General features: G+C 38.0%; 1 protein-coding gene and 1 long non-coding RNA gene across 14 annotated transcripts in view; one reads left to right on the top strand and one right to left on the bottom strand.

Moving 5' to 3' along the window:
* The window catches only part of LOC109453100 (uncharacterized), a 44682-nt gene extending 27211 nt beyond the window's left edge, over positions 1-17471 (top strand). The window contains exons 5-6 of the long non-coding RNA XR_002138242.2: positions 11465-11562; positions 16546-17471. This is a non-coding gene — a long non-coding RNA (uncharacterized LOC109453100). The remainder of the gene's footprint in view (positions 1-11464; positions 11563-16545) is intronic.
* Positions 1-19129, bottom strand: part of ARHGEF33 (Rho guanine nucleotide exchange factor 33) — a 101270-nt gene that overhangs the window by 74993 nt on the left and 7148 nt on the right. For all 13 annotated transcript variants that reach the window (XM_019742490.2, XM_074331907.1, XM_019742483.2 and 10 more), the window contains exons 3-4: positions 3399-3509; positions 1766-1815 (exon numbers count right to left, since the gene is read on the bottom strand). In XM_019742490.2, coding sequence (XP_019598049.1) covers positions 1766-1815; positions 3399-3423 — 75 coding nt within the window. In that variant the 5' untranslated portion in view covers positions 3424-3509. The remainder of the gene's footprint in view (positions 1-1765; positions 1816-3398; positions 3510-19129) is intronic.

Genomic DNA, 19129 nt, shown 5'->3' with positions numbered 1-19129 from the left:
TCTTTTGGTTAAATGTTGCTTGGAGTAAACAAACTGGGGCTTAGACAGCGTTCTTTTAAAGCAAGGATGGGGTTATAATCACAGCATCTCAGAGGTCATATAGACCAACTTCACTTCCACTGCTTCATTTGTTCCACTGTGAACAGATGTACTTGGATTTGTGATACAGTAAGAGAATGAGGCCACCCCCACTGCAGCTATATTTAGCCAACATTCAGGGAGTGACCTACATAAAATCTGTAACAGACTTTAAATCATACCTGAGTTTAAAGAGACACTCACCCTCATTGAAATGCCATGCACGGGTCAGACGTTAATATAGGGGAGGTGGGCTGGGAAGGCATTTGGAGGTCTTGGACAAGAGAGACATCAAATCAGCACTGAGAAGACACTCTTCTGTTGCCAGGCCCTTGTACAAGCTAGTCCCTCTGCCTGAAATACCCTTCCCCATATCCACTTACCAAATGATCAACTTGTCCTTAAATGCCTGGTTCAAGTCCTTCAGTCCATATTAATTCATCCTCTCCCATATCCCATAGACTTTTATCAATGCTTCTGTTGTAATCCTTCCAACAGCCTTTTTTGTATGAGCTATTTATTGTATGTGTTTGCCACGACACTTGAAACTCAGTGAGAATGTCTGTTTAATCTCCCATTAGGCCAAGCAGTAAACTTTGCACATAGTAACTGTTCAATAAATAGGCATTACGTTGAAATGAGACTGTTTCCTCCATCCCCCCACATTGCCCGTCTGGGTTTAGGAGCAACATGATTAAAAATGTTCACATAATCCTGTGCTGGCTTGCCCTGTTTGGGTTCACACCAATAATCTCTTGCATGATATTTCTGGCAACTAGTTGTTATTTTCACTTTACTGTCACTTGAACTCAACAAATCTAAATGACATTTCCCCAAAACTATCTGTTCTTCTGAATTCCTATATCACTTTCGGGAGACCACTCATTCTTTCTCCTGGTTGTCAGGGCTTAAAACCTTAGAGCCAACTTTGAAATCACCTTTTTGTCCAACCTCCACCATGCCCTATCAATTCTTTCTTCCTTCTCATGTATTCCAGATAACACTGTCTTACTCTGGAGAATATCATGGGTTTCCCTAGCCCAAGCTGCTTTTTCACATTACAAATTATGTCTGAATAAAATTCCATGACTTTTAAGGACATAAATTTACTTTAAATTTACAATTGGATGATAGAAGCCAAGTAAATACTATTTAGAGAGCCAAAGCAGCCCAATGAGACCCTCACTGCAAACATATTACAAAATGTTTTCCAGAATTTTTTATCTTCCTTGTAAATCCAATTCCCATTGTTTAAAGGAGCTTACTTTTTTTTTCATCACCATATTTGAACATATGTAATGCTAACCCCTTTTCAACTCTCAATTCTCCCTGCTAAGATAGGAAACTAAGAAAAACAGACCTTGCTCTCTCTTTCTCTCAGACAGAAGTGTTACTGCCCAGTATAATGGCCAGTGACGGTGGCAACAGGCAAGGAAAACATAGTTGATGTGGGAGCGGTGGGCTGTGTTTTATAAACTGGGTGAGTTGTCCTATAATAATGAGTTTTCTCGAAAGTGCAGTAGGAATGGTGCTCTCTGCCCTGCCTATCTCAAATCCAGTGAACTTGTTAAGTGAACAAATACGACGATAGATATGGAAGCATTTGTGAGCACTAAAAAGTTTATAAGTATAAGACACTCATTACTGTTACACACAGGACAGTTCAAAACAATCTCTTTGTCTTTACCTGGTAGATCTGTGTGGAAGGATTATTCATTGGCATATGTTCATTCTCTCCTGTAGGGAGAAAGAGCTTTGTTTAATCAACATGACTCATTCTGTCCCTATCCTCTTCAGACACATACAGGGAGAAAGGGGATTTATAGGATCCTAAATCCATGCCTGTATGACTGGGAACCAATGATTTAACAAGAACAAAACATAAACTGCTGTAGTGATTTTATAGTCACATCTTAATAACTAAATCATATGTACCTGATATAACACTTGTAGTAGAAAACCATGTTCTACCAGGGTGGGGGGTGTTTCTCAACCAAACTGTATGATTAGCAATCATTAATTAGCCAGGAGGCAGTGCGCATGGAGGGTCTCCCTTGTGTTCTTGGGGCTGAGTGAAGTTTACCGGATGGGCTGATTCTATAGTCAGGAAGGGTGCGCTTGGCCTGGCACCTGCCCAGTTATCACTCTATTGTTCTCCGGAAACCTGCTTGAAATACCCCTACTTCTGTCTCTGATCTTGCCAAACTTCTAAACTGCTCTCCTGTCACTGCCCAGATCAGCTAAAGGAGTCTTGCTGTTCTCCTGGGCAAAAGGATTGATAGAAGGGAATTATAAATGGAAAGGGTCTGGGAAGGATGCCAGCAGAAAGAAAACAGCCTTGTCAATACTAGAGATTGTGAAACACGAGCCAAACACAAAGGAAGGAGTAGTTTATAAAAAACCATTTACAACCCAGGGAGAAAAAAGGTTGGCCTAGAATGTACCTTTCAGAACCACACTGGTTAGCTGTGAAGACAACGCACTTCATGTAAAACATGCAGCTCTTGGCTCGTCCATTTGGCTACATCTCCGTGTATCCCATTGTATGAATTAAGCAGTTACACATAAAAGCCATGGTTGCAAACATTAGATTGTGTGGATGTGTGTATTGTTCTCCTAAGACATGCTGGTACAGGAAACCTTTTCTTAACCATGTTAAGTTCATAAATAGTACATAGCCTCAGTGCAGAACTTATACACACAGAAGGCTGTCCCTATCAAGCCCAGATGGCTGGAGAGTACCCAAACTTCCCACATACGCTTGAGCAATGATTACTTAGCCCACTTTATGCTGTCCCAACAGCCTGGGATCATGGCAAGAATCATGGCAAGAATCAGTACTTGGGTACAGAGACCAGGCTCTCAGATCGAACTTTGACATTTTGCACTGTAGCCTGGCTTCTCAATTACTGTCTCCTCATCTGTAAATTGGAGCTGATAACAGAAACCCACTTATATATGGTTGATTTTATATGGTAAAGTTTGAAAGAGAAAGTCCGTATGTCTAGGCCAGCCTGGAAAGTGTTGGATATCTACTCATTGAATCTGCATTTTGGCCTTCCTGAGCAGGTTGTTCTGAGGCAATCCTAATGTCATTGCTAAGAAAAGTAAGATAACTACTCAGACCAAATTATATGTACAGCATTTTCTATTTCTCCAGCACAAAGTCTGTGCTCTTCATGATCATCATATTGTCATAAGGAAATGAGAATAGTCAAGTTAACATGGTTTCCATGCTTTGAGACAATAGCAAGACAAGACTACAACCTACATTTCTTAAATACTGAGCCCTAAAGCAAGACATAGGAAAAAAATCTAACCTTGCTTTGTTTTGGTTTTTTCCATGGTGCCTGTTGCTTCTCTCCTCCAGCTTATTCTTCAACATTGCATCTTCATTGTCCCTGGATCAGGCCACCCCCTCTTCCCTGGACCTGTCAATTGAAATCAAGAGTAAGGGATAGCAAGTAGAACTGGAGAATTAACTGGACTTACTTTGTAGTTAACTTTAAAAAATTGAAATGAACACAGCTATTAGAAGCAACTTCAGGTTTACATAATTTCGTAAGAGTGAAAATGTTGAGTAACTATTTAGCTTAAGACTTAAAGGTAAATATTTTGTAAATAAGTGTGAAATTCATTAGTTAAAATTATACTAGTTTTTAATATGGTACATTCTTTTTTTTTTGATCAAATCAATTAATTTAGACCCACTGATTTTATTAGCAGGTTTAAGAAAATTATCTTGAGTAAAAATTGAAGAAGTATGAAAACCAATACATCTGTTTCTGTTTCACTAAATAGTAAGTTTCTTGATGGCCTTGTTCACACTCTCAGCATCTGGTAGACTCCTGTACACCCAGGAGATGCTTATCCAAAGTAGCCTGGCTATAGTGACCACTAGACATGAAGCCACAAGTTCAGAGTACAATCTAACAAAGAAATAAACACTGTCAGTGTTGTGAACATTGGCCCTCTTTTTAGCCATCTAGAATTTAACCCATAAGGTGGGGCTTCCCCCACCTTGTGAGGCTCGATAGGATGCCTCCCACTATAGAGGGAGGTGCCAGGTTCTCCTAGCCTCCCTTGCAGCTAAGGCATGATGGACACATGACCTAGGATTTGCCACTTAGATACACCCACTCATGGCAGTGACAGAAGGATTTCCTAAAGCACATATATTTAGTATACTTTTCACTTTCCAAGAAATATAGAAGGTTCCTAAGACAGCAATGGCAGCAAGGGTAATGGTAGTGACCTTGACCTGGTACAGACAGTTTAGGTAACTCAAACTGTTGCTTTTGGTGCATTCCTCACCAGAACAGAGGTAGTGTATAACGTGGGGCATTGTTGCTGGCCACGTAATCCCAGCCTCCAGTCTCCTAGCAATTCTATGAATTGCCCATATCCTTTCAACAAATTCCCTTGCTGCTGAAATCAGCCAGAATTTTTTTCTGTTGTTTGCAACTAAGAAACCTGATTGAAACAATCAAAATATATTAACACTATCCAAGATTGAGAAAACACAAGTTAAAACTTTGTTCACACTCTAGAAAAGATTTATGTAATCTATAGTGACATAATACCCATGGCAGAGGTACGAGAGTACACATAGATGAAAAAGCATTGATCAACAGCCATATAATTATAAATGAGAGATATCAAGGAGTCAAGGCCACGTGCCATTTACAATCTTGCACATTTTTCATGTGCGCATGAAAATTAAGACAAAGTAAGGCATCTTCCCTAGATATCGGAATGTCTTTCACAGCTAATATAAGTTTATTAGGATGAAAACTTTCTTCTCCTTAGCAATTGCTCATGTATTTGATATCTAATGCATTCCATGATTAATATAATTAAATCACAGAATGTTAGAGTCAAAGGGTTTGAGAAAATTATTTCATCCAACTTCTTCATTTATAGGTGAAACAATGGAGGCCTAGAGGCGGGGAAGCCACACAGCTTTAAAAATTGTTATTAGAAGTGATTTCAGTTACTGTTGGGGGGAAAAAAGTCTTGAAAGCCATATTTTTATAGATAGTTATTTCCTGGGGATTTCATTATCTAACTTACAACTAATTGAAAACAAACCAAAAAACCCTCCGTATATTATAGATAAAATGTAAACACACATTTTCAGAGCAAGGACATCATCAAGCCCACATATGTACATACGGTCACTGATTTCAAGACAATAAAAAGTGTGTGGTTAACAGAAAGTGAATTAGAATTGTAATTTTATTTATTTACAAAAGTGAAAAAATTACATTAGGGAAAATATAGAGGGGGGAAAAACAACTATAATGCCTCTACTTAAGCAACCATCATGATAATTTGGTTGTTGTGCCTGCCAATTTTTTTTCTCTTTAATGTTTATAGGAGCCCACCTATAATTTTGTATATACTTTTTCATCTGCATTATAGCATGAGCATTTTACTTTTTTCTTAAAAATTAGAGTAATCATTATTACTCCTATTATTTTTACTGTGGCCATTTGAGCAGAGGTACAAGTATTCCTCCCCAGTCCAAGTCAATGTTAACTGTCTGTGGGTGTCCTTCATCCCTTTCTCCATCCTCATATAATAAAACACAAACAAATAGACAGAACACTCGTGTAGCCGTACATGGGGTGGGGCTGTCAGTGTAGGTTCATACTATACCTCTCTGCTTCTCTGCATCTTGTCTCTCTCATTTAATAATACATCGTACCAATCTTTACAAATTAATTGGTATAGATCTAATAAATTATTTTCAACGGCTGCATAATACCCATGGCATGAGTAACCTGTATTAATCATTCCTGTACTGATGTACGTTTTCCTTACATCTTGGTGCTTTACTTATATGGGGTTTTAATAGGTATGACTGGGCTGCTTTCCAAAAAGGCTATAGTTATTCTGATTCCCCCCAGGAATATTACGCGAATACCTTTTCTCCTGCCAATAGTGGATGTTAACACTTTTTATTTCTTGCCAGTCAGATGAGTGACAAGTGGTATTTCATAGTTCCTTTTGCTGATTGCTAGCGCTATTGAGCATCACTGTATATACTTACTGGACATCTATATTCGCTTGTCTGTGATTATCTCGTCCTCTGCTTTGCGTATTTTTATATTAAGTTGTCTGTCTTTTCCTTGTCAATTAGTAAGAACTTTTATATAATAGAGATTAATATTTATTTGTCATATGAATTTTAAACATTTTTCTGTCTTTTTTTTTTTGTCTTCTGACTTTGTGGTCACTTTTGCTATTGGAACATTTTTTTTAATTTATAAAGTCAAGTAGATCTTTTTCTTCATTGCTCTATGTTTTTTATATTGGTTTTAAAGCTCTCTGCAGCCCCAATATTATAATATATGTTTTTCTAAATTTTCTTCTAGTGTTTTTATCATTTTTAAGTGTTTAATTCATCTGGAATTTGTTTTTATATATGGCACAAGGGGGTGTTCAGTTTCCTTACATTCCAGATGGATAGTCACATGTACCTGCTGTAGTTATTACATAAATCATCCTTTTCCTTCATGGAATTGAAATTTTTTTTTACATATTAAATTCTCATATACACTGAGATTTATTATGGGCCCTCTATTCCATTCTGACTTATCTTTCTATTCCTATTCCAAAGTCAAAAATTATAGATGTAATTTGGTGTTTTAGAACTATTTGATAAAGCAAGTCAGCTATTATTCTTTTTTATAATTTTCTTTACCTGACATTTATTTTTCCATATGAATAAATGAACTGCAAGATTATTTTATTTGTTACCGAAAAACAAACAAACAAACAAAGAAACAAAAACAACCTGGGTTTCTCACTGGAATTGCATTATTTACATATTAATTTAGGAGAACTGACATTTGTCTTACATCGAATCTTGTCAATCAAGAGCATATAGTTCTTTCCATTTCTCTGGATCAAATTTTATAATTTTCTTCTTTTTTTAAATTAAATTTATTGGGGTGACAATGGTTAGTAGAATTACATAGGTTTCAAGTATGCATTTATATAATATATCATCTGTATATCACATCGTATGCTCACCACCCAGAGTCAGTTCTCCTTCCATCACCATATATTTGGTCCCCTTTACCCTCTTCTACCATCCCCCTCTATAGTTTCCTTCTTAAATATCCTGTACTTTTTCTGTGAAATTTATTCTTAAGCATTTATAATTTTTATTGCTATTGTGAATGGCATTTTTCCCACTTTCATTTCTAGCTATTTTTGTATTCTTTATTTTTTTGTATATTTATTTTTTATTCATCCACCTTACTAAATTCCTTTATAATTATGGAAGATTTTTTTAAAAAGTAACTTTTTTCATTTTCCACATGACTTTTATCCTGTTTTCAAATATTTCTACTGGCTATTTCATTGTCCTATCTTATTGTATTTGCTAGAGTTTTCAGATAATGTTTTCTAATAATGGTAACAATGAACATCATTATTCATTTTTTTTATTTTAATGTAAATGGATTTAAAGTCATTTAGAATGATATTTGCTATCTTTGGTAAATAATTTATATCATGCTTAAGTAATTTCTTTTTAGTTCTATTTTACTAAAATTTCTTAATAAGAACAGATACTGTATTTTATTAACCCTTTCAGTAGCTATTGATAGAGTTGCTTTCTTTTTAAGTTTATTATTGTAATGAATTTTGCTGATTCCCTGATGTTAAATCAACTTTATATTTCTTGGTCACAGGATATAGTTCCTTATATTTGCTTGGTCATAGGCTATAGTTCTTTTGATACACTGCTGGATTCTATTTGTTAATATTTAGACATTTTTTGCATCTATATTCACGAATGATTTTGATCTATGGTGGGTTTATTGTTTTTTATTTTGTTTGTGGGGGCATTAAGATCATGCAAGCTTCTTTAAAAATGAGATAATTTTGTATCTATTTCTGTAATCTAGAAAATTTTCAATTAAATTGGAATTACCTGTTCTTTAAAAGATAACAGAACATAGCTATGAAAACATTTACTCCTGGTGCCTTTTATAAAAGATAAACTGATCTTTAAATCCTTTTCAATTTTTTCAAAAGTCTGCATTTATTGAACAGCTGCTATGTGCCAAGCACTATGCTTCATATTTTATTTATACTGTCAATGTTTAATTGAATCCACATATTGATCCTGTTTAATATGTATCCTATCCTCATTTTATAGATGAGAATATTGAGGCTTGGGAAAATGAGGTAATAATATGCCAAGGATCACACATAAGAAATGGCAGAGGGGATCAGAATGGGAACTCAGGTCTCTGTGATTTCAGAGCTGGTACATGTATCACTCCTGGCTTTCTACAGTTTCACAATCATTATATTTAATTACTAAAAAAGAGATGTTTGAGGAAATTTGTCATTGTTTTGTCATTGTTTTCTTTTTCTCCCCCAATTATTGAATACTAGGTAGGTTTTCTGTTTTTCACTACAATAAGTGAACAGAAGAAGGAATATAGCTTTTTTCCCTCATAATTAAGACATTTTCCCCCCTTAGGCTATGTTTCCAGAAGAGAATTACTTATTTCAAGAGTATGAACATATTAATGAGTAATATATACTGAAAGGTACGTTTTAAAAGGGAGAATAACAATAGGATTACAAGGAAACATAGTATGATTTTGTGGAAAGAGCCTTACTATGTTGTAAAATTCCTTTTGAGATCTTACGTGTAGTCTGCTCTTCATTTTCTATGGGAATCCCTCACTCTCTGAGCCCAGTAATTCTTTCCTCTGCCCTTCATAGTCCTTGAATTACTGCCTACCGTTGAATAAATAACAGTCAGACGCTGCCCCATTCTTCTCACCAAGTTAACATGGCTTCTCCCCCTCCCCAACCCTCTTCCTTTCTTTCCATCTCCACAATAGCAGGGTTAGCCTCTAAAAATGCCCATCTGGGCTTTGGCAGACCCTTGGGAAAATACTGTTTTTAGAAAAAGCCTGATCTCTAAACTCTGCCTGATCATTATATGGAGCAATGGTTTTCAGACTGTACTATTTGAAGCCCTCAGGATTTTTTTTTTTTTTTTTTGACCACCAAGCTGGTGGGGTTCTGGTGGGGTTCTCCCCATCCCCTTCAACAAGAGTCTCTCTGTTCTTGTCTGATTTATATACTGCAGCTTTTGAGTGAGGTTTTCCTTTTAAAATTAGTTTCTGCTACTAAAACTAATGCAATAGAGAAATAGAAATTTTGAAACACTAACTTAAGGAGTTATGGTCAGATTTTTATAAAAATCAATTCAAATAATAAAGTTAATAGAAACCTAAAGAATACTGAAAAGTTTCCTGACCCTCCCCCAGACTGACCTAGAAGGTATACCCCACACACACATACACGCATAAGACCACAAAAACTTAGGATTTTCTATTACTTTCCAATTACTGCTGTGACAGAAAAGGAAAGTTTGGCTCTTTGGGGAATTAAAATTAATTGAAAGCAGACTTGAGTTAATTTCCATTTCAGTGTCCTTTATTGAATGGGTCTTTAGTGTACATTTCTAATTTAGGAGAATGAGAACTTTTTCTATTGGGGGGAGGGTGATACAGAGTTATTTTCCCCTGAAACTAAAGTAATTCATGAGGACAAATCCAGCAAACATTTTCAGAGAGGAAAAATCTATGTGATCTTTGTGATATAGAAACATGCTTTAAAAAAATTATGAAAGGGGTTGTTGTTTTTTAATACAACTTAAAGTAACATACATTTCATGAAGTATCATATTTCATGACCTTGGAAAGTTGACTAGAATAACTATAGAAGATATTGAAAGGGGGGTGTCAAATATCTACCCCCAAAATAAGAAATAACCCAGGATAATAAAATAGGAAATTTCTATAAATAACAATGGCTATGCAGTTATTTAATCCATACCAGAGAATAGGTATATGTAAATTCCACTAAATCCATTTTAGGAGGTTCTGATACCAAATCTACTCTAAGATAGCCTAAATAAATACAGAAATAGTCTAAATAAAATATCAGAAAACAAAAATACAACGGTATGACCGATAGAGTTTGTTCTAGAGTATAAAATGGCTTGATACTTACAAATCTATTAACATAATTCATTAATCAACATCATAATCAGCAAGAAAACAAAGAGCACAGTGTGACCCTTAGAAGCAAATTGATAAGGAGATAAGACAACCTTCACAATACACAGGCATATATGCAAGTGTTTAAAATTAGGATACCTCAATGATAATGTCACTTTCTACACCCACTTCCAAATACATGTATAATCAAATCATCCTTGAATACCTAACAATTTAAAGTCGCAAAGACAATAAATTAAAAAATGAAAAAAGGTCTGTGCCACCAGACATCCCAAACAATAAGTAGTCATATTTGAAAATGGTCCTTGGTCCTCAGGTCAGCCTTCCCCTTGACCTTTTCTCAAATATGAGTGTTGCTAGAAACAGTGTTGCCCCTGCCACTGAACCAGGTCACAAGGCCCCTACTGCATCCTTAGTTAACTGCTGGAATGCTAGTTCCCTCACCAGACTGTGAGCCACTTGGGAGCAGACGGGATATTTTATTCATCTGTGTATCTCCAGCTCCTACCCCTGTGCTGGGCATGTGCTCAACAAATGTTTGTGGAAGGGGATTAAATTCTCATCCGATAGACGACAAGAGAAACGTGGTTTTTTCAACACACGTTTCACATAAGCAAAAAAACATTAGTGGTAAATATAGAAATAATTTAGCCTGGAGATAATTGTTGTTAGGGAAAAAAAAATCCGATTTTATTCTATCAAGCAAAGGTTCACTGCCAGAAATATATCTCCTGTGCCCACCACTGGGCTTGAAGACCAAAAGAGAGAAGGATTTCCTAACAAACGGTCCCACACCCAATCTGGTTATACCTGCTGTACCACCATTGCCAGCAACCTCAAGATGCCCAGAGAGAAGAGGGCAAAGCACAGAGAATGGGCAATTCTGAAGCCCAGGAGCCACAGAGGTTCTTTATGTCAACACACGGAATAGCAGAGCTCGTCCTACATCCACTCCACTGCCACTTTAATTCTTTTTGATTACCTAATAGTATCAGTCAGGATAGAGTAATTGGATGAGTTGCTATGTGTCCATATGAATCAGAAAAAAAAGAACACCAGCATGCTATCACACACACAAGACAATACAATGGCTAGAGATAATTATTTCAAATTTATGAATGCCTCATTGAAGACATCAAAACCTATCAAAGATTTCAGACCTTATTACCTCCAGGGGGTTTTCTGACTTGTTTTATTGATTCACATACATAAATGTGTCAGAACCCGGTTTTGTGAGCCTGACTGCTTCATGGGATATGGGTCTAGTCAGGAAGATGTGCTCTATCTCTTTTCTTACCCGAGTTTGACTCGCTTTATTTCAGCCTTTCCAATAGGTTCTCTGCCTGGATTCATCTGAGTGGGAATGAAGAGCGTCTCGGAGACAGTCTGTACAAGAGGCACAGAGTTGCCCCAAAACAAGGTAAATAGCTACTTCAAAAGAAGATAAAGTGAATGGCACTATGTTTTCACTAGGTCAGTCCTGACGGGAAGAGAAGAAAGACAATGAAGGCAAGAGAGGCTCCCAAGAGAACTGTGATAGAAAACACCCTCAGCTCCAGAGAGAGCTCCCTCCAGCCCTAGGGGTGACCCTAACTTACAGACAGGGTATATCAACGTGGTAAAACCTTAACTAGTCCTCAGGAAGTATTCCTCCTGCTGGAGCAGAGGCAGTTGTGGGACTCACAGCATTGGAATCACGAAGCTGAGTTAGTAATACCTTGTGAAATCAGTCATCAGTCACCAAAGCCTTTTTTAGGTGAGAGGGGAAACCAGGTTACTGCTATCTCTCCTGAGAGAATTTTTTTTCATAGTTCAGATGAAATGACATCCAACTTGGATCTGCCTTTGGCACTTTCAGAACTGCTAGAAAGGAGAGTAGAGTAAAATTTACTTCTCAGAACGATTGTAATTTCTCACTACCTCCCGGTGAAAAGACTCCAGTAGTTGGGAATCATAGACAAACCCTGCAACTCTCTTAACTCAGTTGGAAGAACAGCCCACCACCTGTGCACCATGGACATGGGTCAGCAAATTCCCTGGCCAGTGAAGCTACAGCATTCTCCCTGTAGGACTCGTCTACTTACAGGCCGTATGCACGTGTACCTAAGGACCTCCGTCCCTGCCGGTCCCCTGCCGTGAGACACTCTGCCCTCTGCTGACCCAAGTCCTGCTCGACCTTCAAAGGGCAGTTCATGTCTCATGCTCTTCATAAGCCTGCCTTGGCCATCCTCACCTGTCATGTGTCCTCACTAAGGATACTTATAACTTATAACCAGCTATTATTAGAGTCCAACAGCACAGTAAACTAGATACAAGAAAAAGTCATCATTTTTATTGATCAGTGAAAAATGTAAATTCATCATTAGTTTGATTCTTTCTTTTATAATTGCAGCCTATTTCATACATGCCCTCCCTAGAACTAAGGCATACTGAACCCAACCAACGAGTAATTTATTATCATATCTGGTACCTTTGGCACAGGGAGAAAAGGTCTAGAAACATTCCTTAAAGAGACTAGAACACATTGAAACTGGTTTTGCTAAGAAACTATATTCTGATTCCTAAATCTCTTATTGTACTATTTCAATTCATTTTTCGGAACAAGTTGGGACAAGAATAAATAAATGAAATATAGAATATTAGTGCTCCATTCTCCTGCTTCCAACTACATTACATATTTCTCCCATCCCTGATAGTTGGATAGCAGTTCTGTTCTAAAGAACCTTCGAAAGTACATATGGAACCACACTGAACAACCTCACTTGAAATCTATTCTAGGGCGGCTTAAGCACGCTACAAGGAAATCCTTTTATGCAGATTATGCCCATTTCATCTTGTTTTGATGTCACTGGAAAACGGTTCCCGTAGACAAGGCGATGGAACAGGGCGCACACCTGCTGCCCCGCATCATGTCCTACCCTCAGTGCTATGGACTTAGAGCGCTCCGTATGTCATCCTTTTGCTTTTTGATCATGCAACCTGTGAACATTTTCATCAGGCTTCCCCCTACAGAACTATGTAAACACCTTCCCGAGAGTCAGGACGGTAGTGCCCTGCTGACCAGCAGGGTGGGGAATGGGAAGAATCCTGGGCTGACAGAGCCGACCCTGACTTCTCACTCATGCAGGGCCATGGGAAAGCCAGGCACCCTCTCTGGGCTTCCATTTCCTCGTCTCTAGCATGAGGAAGCTCTCAGCATCCTTGCAGCTCTAAACTGCTGAGGCTAAAGTCTAACAAGGTATCTCCAAATATTACTCAGTGACATGGTGATACAGCAACCAATGGCCTCCCTTGCCCACAGCCTTCCATTACTGGCCTTTTGTTCAATCTAACCCCCGCCCCCAAACAAAAAGATAGCACATGCTAAGGAGTTTACAATTTCCTAATCCCTACTTCTTACACTGTGCAGCTTTAGCTACTTTTTAGTATACAGGGCTTTATTTTGAGGGAAGGAAACAAAACTGGCTGTTCTTCTGACTTTTTTCCCTGCTAAATGCATATCACTGGGTATACTTACATTTCTTTCCAATAAATATTTTCACTTGGCTGTTCCAAACTCAACCTGTTAAAATCACATCAGTCATCTTCAGTCTACCCAGGCACGCCCTTCAGGTTTCCCTGGCTCTGTCACTAGCACCACCATTGACACAGGCTTAAGACCTCAGAATGATCTTCCCCTCATCTTACAATCCACCAGTAGTGAAACCCTTCTGAATGTTGCTTTATAAAACTTCTTAAATTTCCTCCTTCCCTTTTCATTGTCACCGCTTTGATTCAAGCCTGACTGCTGTGTGCCCAAATAGCAGTAGGAGCGTCCTAATTAGTTTATCAACCCTGTACACTGCTACTAGATTCTTTTCCTTTAAATATCACTCTGATCATCTCTTGCTCCTGCTCAAAAACGTGAACAGCTCTCTTCTTAATAAAATATAATAAAAGCCTCATGTTCTTCCACAATGTTCTTGACCTTCCTCTCCAGTCTTATTTCTGATATGTAGGAGATACTCCAGCCTCCTGCGGCTTATTCACCACTGGCATTCCTACCTGGTTTCTCCCTTTCCCTGCTACCTGCTCTGCCCTCCTTGCCCCACTTCAATTGTCAAATCCTGACTCATTCCCCAAAGTCTGTCCAAGCCCCTTCCCCTCTGGAATGGACCCCTTCAATTCCATGGGAAATTTCCCCTCCTTTCTTGGAATATCTGTAGAACTCAGTTGGAACCAAAACTACAGTTTTCTACTGTTAGTTATCTTACAAAAATAATCTCATTTTCTAAATAGATTATAAACTTCTCGGTAAAAAAGAGGCTATTGCTCCCACCTCTTAGATCTCTGGTGCTCATTTTATGTTCTCACATAGAGTATGAAGCGCAATAAAAGTTTGTTGACTAAGATCATAAACCTTCCAAACACTGTCAATGGTTAACTATCTAGCACATAATCCTCCTCTAATTATTAGGGGTTACCTATTAATAATTAAGTGTTCTTTTACCTAGGAACCTGGTAATCAATAGTCATGGATGTAGCGACTAAGTGAGGAAGTATTTGGCCACAGGAAATCCAGGCCAGGACAGTGGAACAACAGGGTTTAATGCTCTATCTCAGCCCCAAAGGGCATTTTCAGATTACAGGCTCATACGGTAAAATAGGATGGTCTGCAATGGTTTAGCCCTTGTTATTTATACATTAGATTCTAATGCTTTGGGTTTAGAAGGAAAGTCAATCCTTTTCTTCCTTCACCCACTTTGGAATACACCTTAGGAACCTAACTACTTGCCCACATTTTTTCCTTGTAACACCCAGAGGACCTGCTTTCGGCCTGTAGTGTCTGCCACTCATCTTCTTGGGGATCCGTGCTCCTGGCCTGCTCTCAGTCTCCAAAACAAACTATGTGACAGGCAGTGAATGAGCCAGTAGATGCAAGATGAATCTAGGAAAATCAAAACAAAACAAAAACACCCACCCCTTTGAAAGCAGTATTTCCAGCCTAGGCCTTGAGTCATTAACTCTCCACACATTCTCCCTCTAGCCTGTGGTTTATGAAGCTGAAGAGAGAGATACTATAAATCTGGATGAAAAGTTTACATGTAAAACAAATCCCTACTTCTTAAAATCCTGTAAATTCAGTTATCATGACTTTTTAAATTTACTGCTAATAGCCATAAAGTCCATTGGCAAAAATTAAATAGAGAAGTAGATGCAGTACATTTGAAAAGTCATTAAAATGTTCCGAATCTTAGGAGTGATAAAAGCTCTATTGCGAAAATCCCGGGACACAAAGGATGTAAAGAGGAAAAGTGAGGTTGAAATTCAAGCTTTTAGGCATCTCTACCAGGGCCTATTTTATTTGCATCTCTTGACAACTTCAAAGTCTTCTTAAATCTACAACATCCCACACTCATACATTGAGGATAAAAAAGGCCTAAGGCTTCTTCTGGTCTCCGCTTAAATGTCACCTTATTAGAAAGGCCTTCCCTGACCACATACATAAGAGCAGGACCCAGTGTCCACTGCCTGTCTTTTACTTTTTTTTTTTTTCATTGCTTAATTTTTCTCCACAGCATTTATCACCAAAAGACAATGCTATCTACTTATTTGTTCATTATCCTTCTTGGCTGACCAAATCATGAGGGCTTGGACTTATTTTTTTATTCAGTCTATACTCTCCTAGGTCTAAAACAAGGTTTAGTACAGAACAGGCTCCAAATAAATAGGTGTTGAATAAATGAGTTTTTTGTCATAGTTTGGAAAGACCAAACGACACCCACCAGAACTACTTGCAAAATAAGCTAAAAATTCAACATATAATGGTAAAGAAAATCAGAACAGAAAGATCACACAGAGATCAGCCAGCCAAACCCTGTCACTTCACAAAGAAAAATAGGTTGAGAGGTTAAGTGACTAGAATAAGTCATAAGCTCATGTTTTGACGGGAATAATAAAATGGCTTACTACAGAGTCCCAAGTTTTTGTACAAATATGGTAACTACGGAATTTGATAGTACCGTTTGAATCTCAGTGAGGTGGGCCTCGTAAATAAGTGGAATAAAACGGCTGTCAGATCAGTCCCCTGGCCCAGAAATGTCAGTCTCACTACTTGTCATCAACACTATGACTCTGTTCCTTTGGATCTAGAGAGATTTTTTTTTAAATACACCTCAGGTGTGTCAGCTAACACTTTAGCTAGTTGAGAGCAACACTGGTAACCAAGCTAGGTGCCCACAGGAGGTGGGGATGGAGAATCTGAGCTTTGAAGTATGGGAGATCTGGATTCAAATCCCAGCTCCAGGATTTGAACAGTTGCTTGATCTTGGGAAAATTACTTCTCTAAGGGTCTGATTAGCTCAGTTTCTGATTATAAGTCTCTGGTTGTGAATTGTACTATTCTTTGCAATTTTTTGCCCAGGACAAAGCTGGAAGCCTTCGCCTAAGACCAATGGAGCTAAAAGAAAAAGCAAACTTTGGACCCTCCCAAGGGGTCTACATTCAAAGGTCTTCAAGGATCGGGACCATCTGTTAAGTTTCTGTGGTCTGAAGCTCCTAGCTCATGTGAGGGCCGTGCAGGCGCCAGTCACTGCTGCAGGAGCCAGACTGGACAACATGCATCCACAGCAGAGGCCTCTCAGCCCAGCTGTGGGGAGGGAGGGAGCCCCCGACAATCAATTGTTTGGCAATCGTGGGCCTGAAAACGAGCTTAGAGCTGGATCAAGGAGGTGCACGTGCACCACTCTATCAGTGGTACTAAAAGATCCCTGTAAATGTGAGAGGGAGAAAACTATACTTATCAGGACTGATTTGTCCAAAAGTCCCTTTGAATGAGTGCCAGATTTTCAGCCTGAATTTTATATCTCAGGAGCCCCTTCTCGCTAACTCCAGCTCATTGACTCTGCAAATCCCTACCTCACCATATCCTCTGGGGCCACTCTTCTCCTGAACTTTGGAGGGGCTGCCTACGTGGGGCTCCCTGTGGTCCTTGTAGACAGCTGGACATTAGTTGATATGATTTTGCTACTTGTAACAGCTAATGACCGGGCTAGCTGAACTTATTTGATATTTCCCTCTTTTATAGTATTTCAATTAAAACTTTGTAGTAGTTAGTATATATGATATAGATGTGTAGATGACCACAGTTCGTGCATTTCATCGAACACCTCTCTACATTTTTTCCTCTCATTCTCTATGCCTCAAATAGCTTTTCTTACCTAATGAAATATTTATCATCTTTCAAGTCTCAGTTCAAGCACCTCCTTCTCTATGAAGCCTGCCGGGATCCTCCAAGCCATCAATACTCAGTCCTTCCTCCACTGCATTCTCATACCACATTACCAGTATCTCTCCCTGAGGGAAATCACAGGCATGAAAACTTCGAGAATATTTTGCAGTGGGTGCTCAACACAATAGTAATATAATATAGTATAACATAACATAATATATTATAATTCCAAAGGATATTTATGGTTAATGATTTATTTCCCTAAAGAAAACAATAGGGAGAAATTGGTAAAAGGGTACAAACTTTCAGTTATAAGATGAATAAAGTCTGAGGATCTAATATATAACATGGTGACTGTAGTTGATAAGACTGTATTGTATAATTTATTAAGAGAGTAGAACTTAAATGTTCTCGCACAAAAAAGTAAATATATGAGGTGATGGATATGTTAAGTAACTCGATGGGGTGGGGGGGAAACCTTTCCACAACATATATCAAATCATCACATTGCACACTTTAAATATCTTACAATTTTATCTGTTAGTTATACCTCAATAAAGCTGGGGTAAAAAACACAGAATTTTATTTATTCATATTAATAGCAAGGAGTTGCATTTTTTAAAAATTAGTGAGCTAGAAAAGGCAAACAGAAAATCAATGCTATTTCACTTAAATTATAAATTTTGTTTAAATAAAAGTTCACTAAGCATGTAGACTGAGACATATTTTGGAGCACTACCTTTTGGCAAAGACCAAATGCTTCTCTGTACTTAAAAAAAGTGTTATGATCCATCTACACATAAAATTGCATATACAATATATGTACAAGTTTAGTCTTCAAAGCCTTTATAGCATCTGATAAGTAAAATTTTCAATGAAAAATAAATATTGTCAAGTAAAATGTCCTGAGACTTTATAGTTTTGCCTCAATTATGAAGCTACTGCCAAGAAGTAGGTGAGACTAATACTGGTATATTCGGTATATCAGGTTAGTGCAGCCAAATAGAAATGAACCAGCTAGGACAGTATTTGTAAGCCTTGTTTTAAACTACATTACTTTGAAACCTAAATTACAAACATAATTATAAAAGCAATACAAGCTCAGTGTAAAAATCCTGAGAACTTGACTCATTTTACCCTCTTTCTCTTTCCTACTCTTTGCAGGTGGAAGAGTCACTGGGAATCCAAAGCGTCCATGAGGAATTAGTGGAGGACAGCAGAGGGCATGGGGCTGTGGCCGACCAGGAGTGAGTGATACACCATGAGTGACTGACACTAGCTTGATTGTACAGGGGACACCGCAGAAGGCATCCAATGTGCTGCCAGAATTTTGAGTTTTATCTCACAGTTGCCGAGCTTTATTCTCCCAATCTCCTTTGGAACAGCAATGACCTTCCAAGAATTCCATCTGATTTTTAGCAACATATCTTTTTAATAGTATATTATTTCATCAATAATTCTCGCAACAAATCTGAATCAAATAACTTCATCTCCTTTTTATATCTTATTCTATTATCCAAATTATTATTCCCGTGATCATTCATTTAGTCATCCATTAATTATAGACTTCTTACCTATGAGACTCTTGATCAAAATTCTTCAGTGACTCCTAAAGTTTAAACATCCTAACACAAAAGTCCTCTGTCTTCACGATCTGGCCTCTGCCCAGCTCTGCAAACTCATCTTCAGTCACTCTTATACATGAACTGGGTTCCGATCACAAAGACAGTCTTGTAGTTCTCTGTCCTTTCTAGCCCCCAGGCTTTGTAAATGCTGT

The sequence above is a fragment of the Rhinolophus sinicus genome, linkage group LG05 (assembly GCF_036562045.2).
Source record: "Rhinolophus sinicus isolate RSC01 linkage group LG05, ASM3656204v1, whole genome shotgun sequence".
Classification (NCBI taxonomy): Eukaryota; Metazoa; Chordata; class Mammalia; order Chiroptera; family Rhinolophidae; genus Rhinolophus; species Rhinolophus sinicus.
The sequence above is the reverse complement of the archived record's forward strand: the minus strand, read 5'-3'. Positions and strand labels throughout refer to the sequence as shown.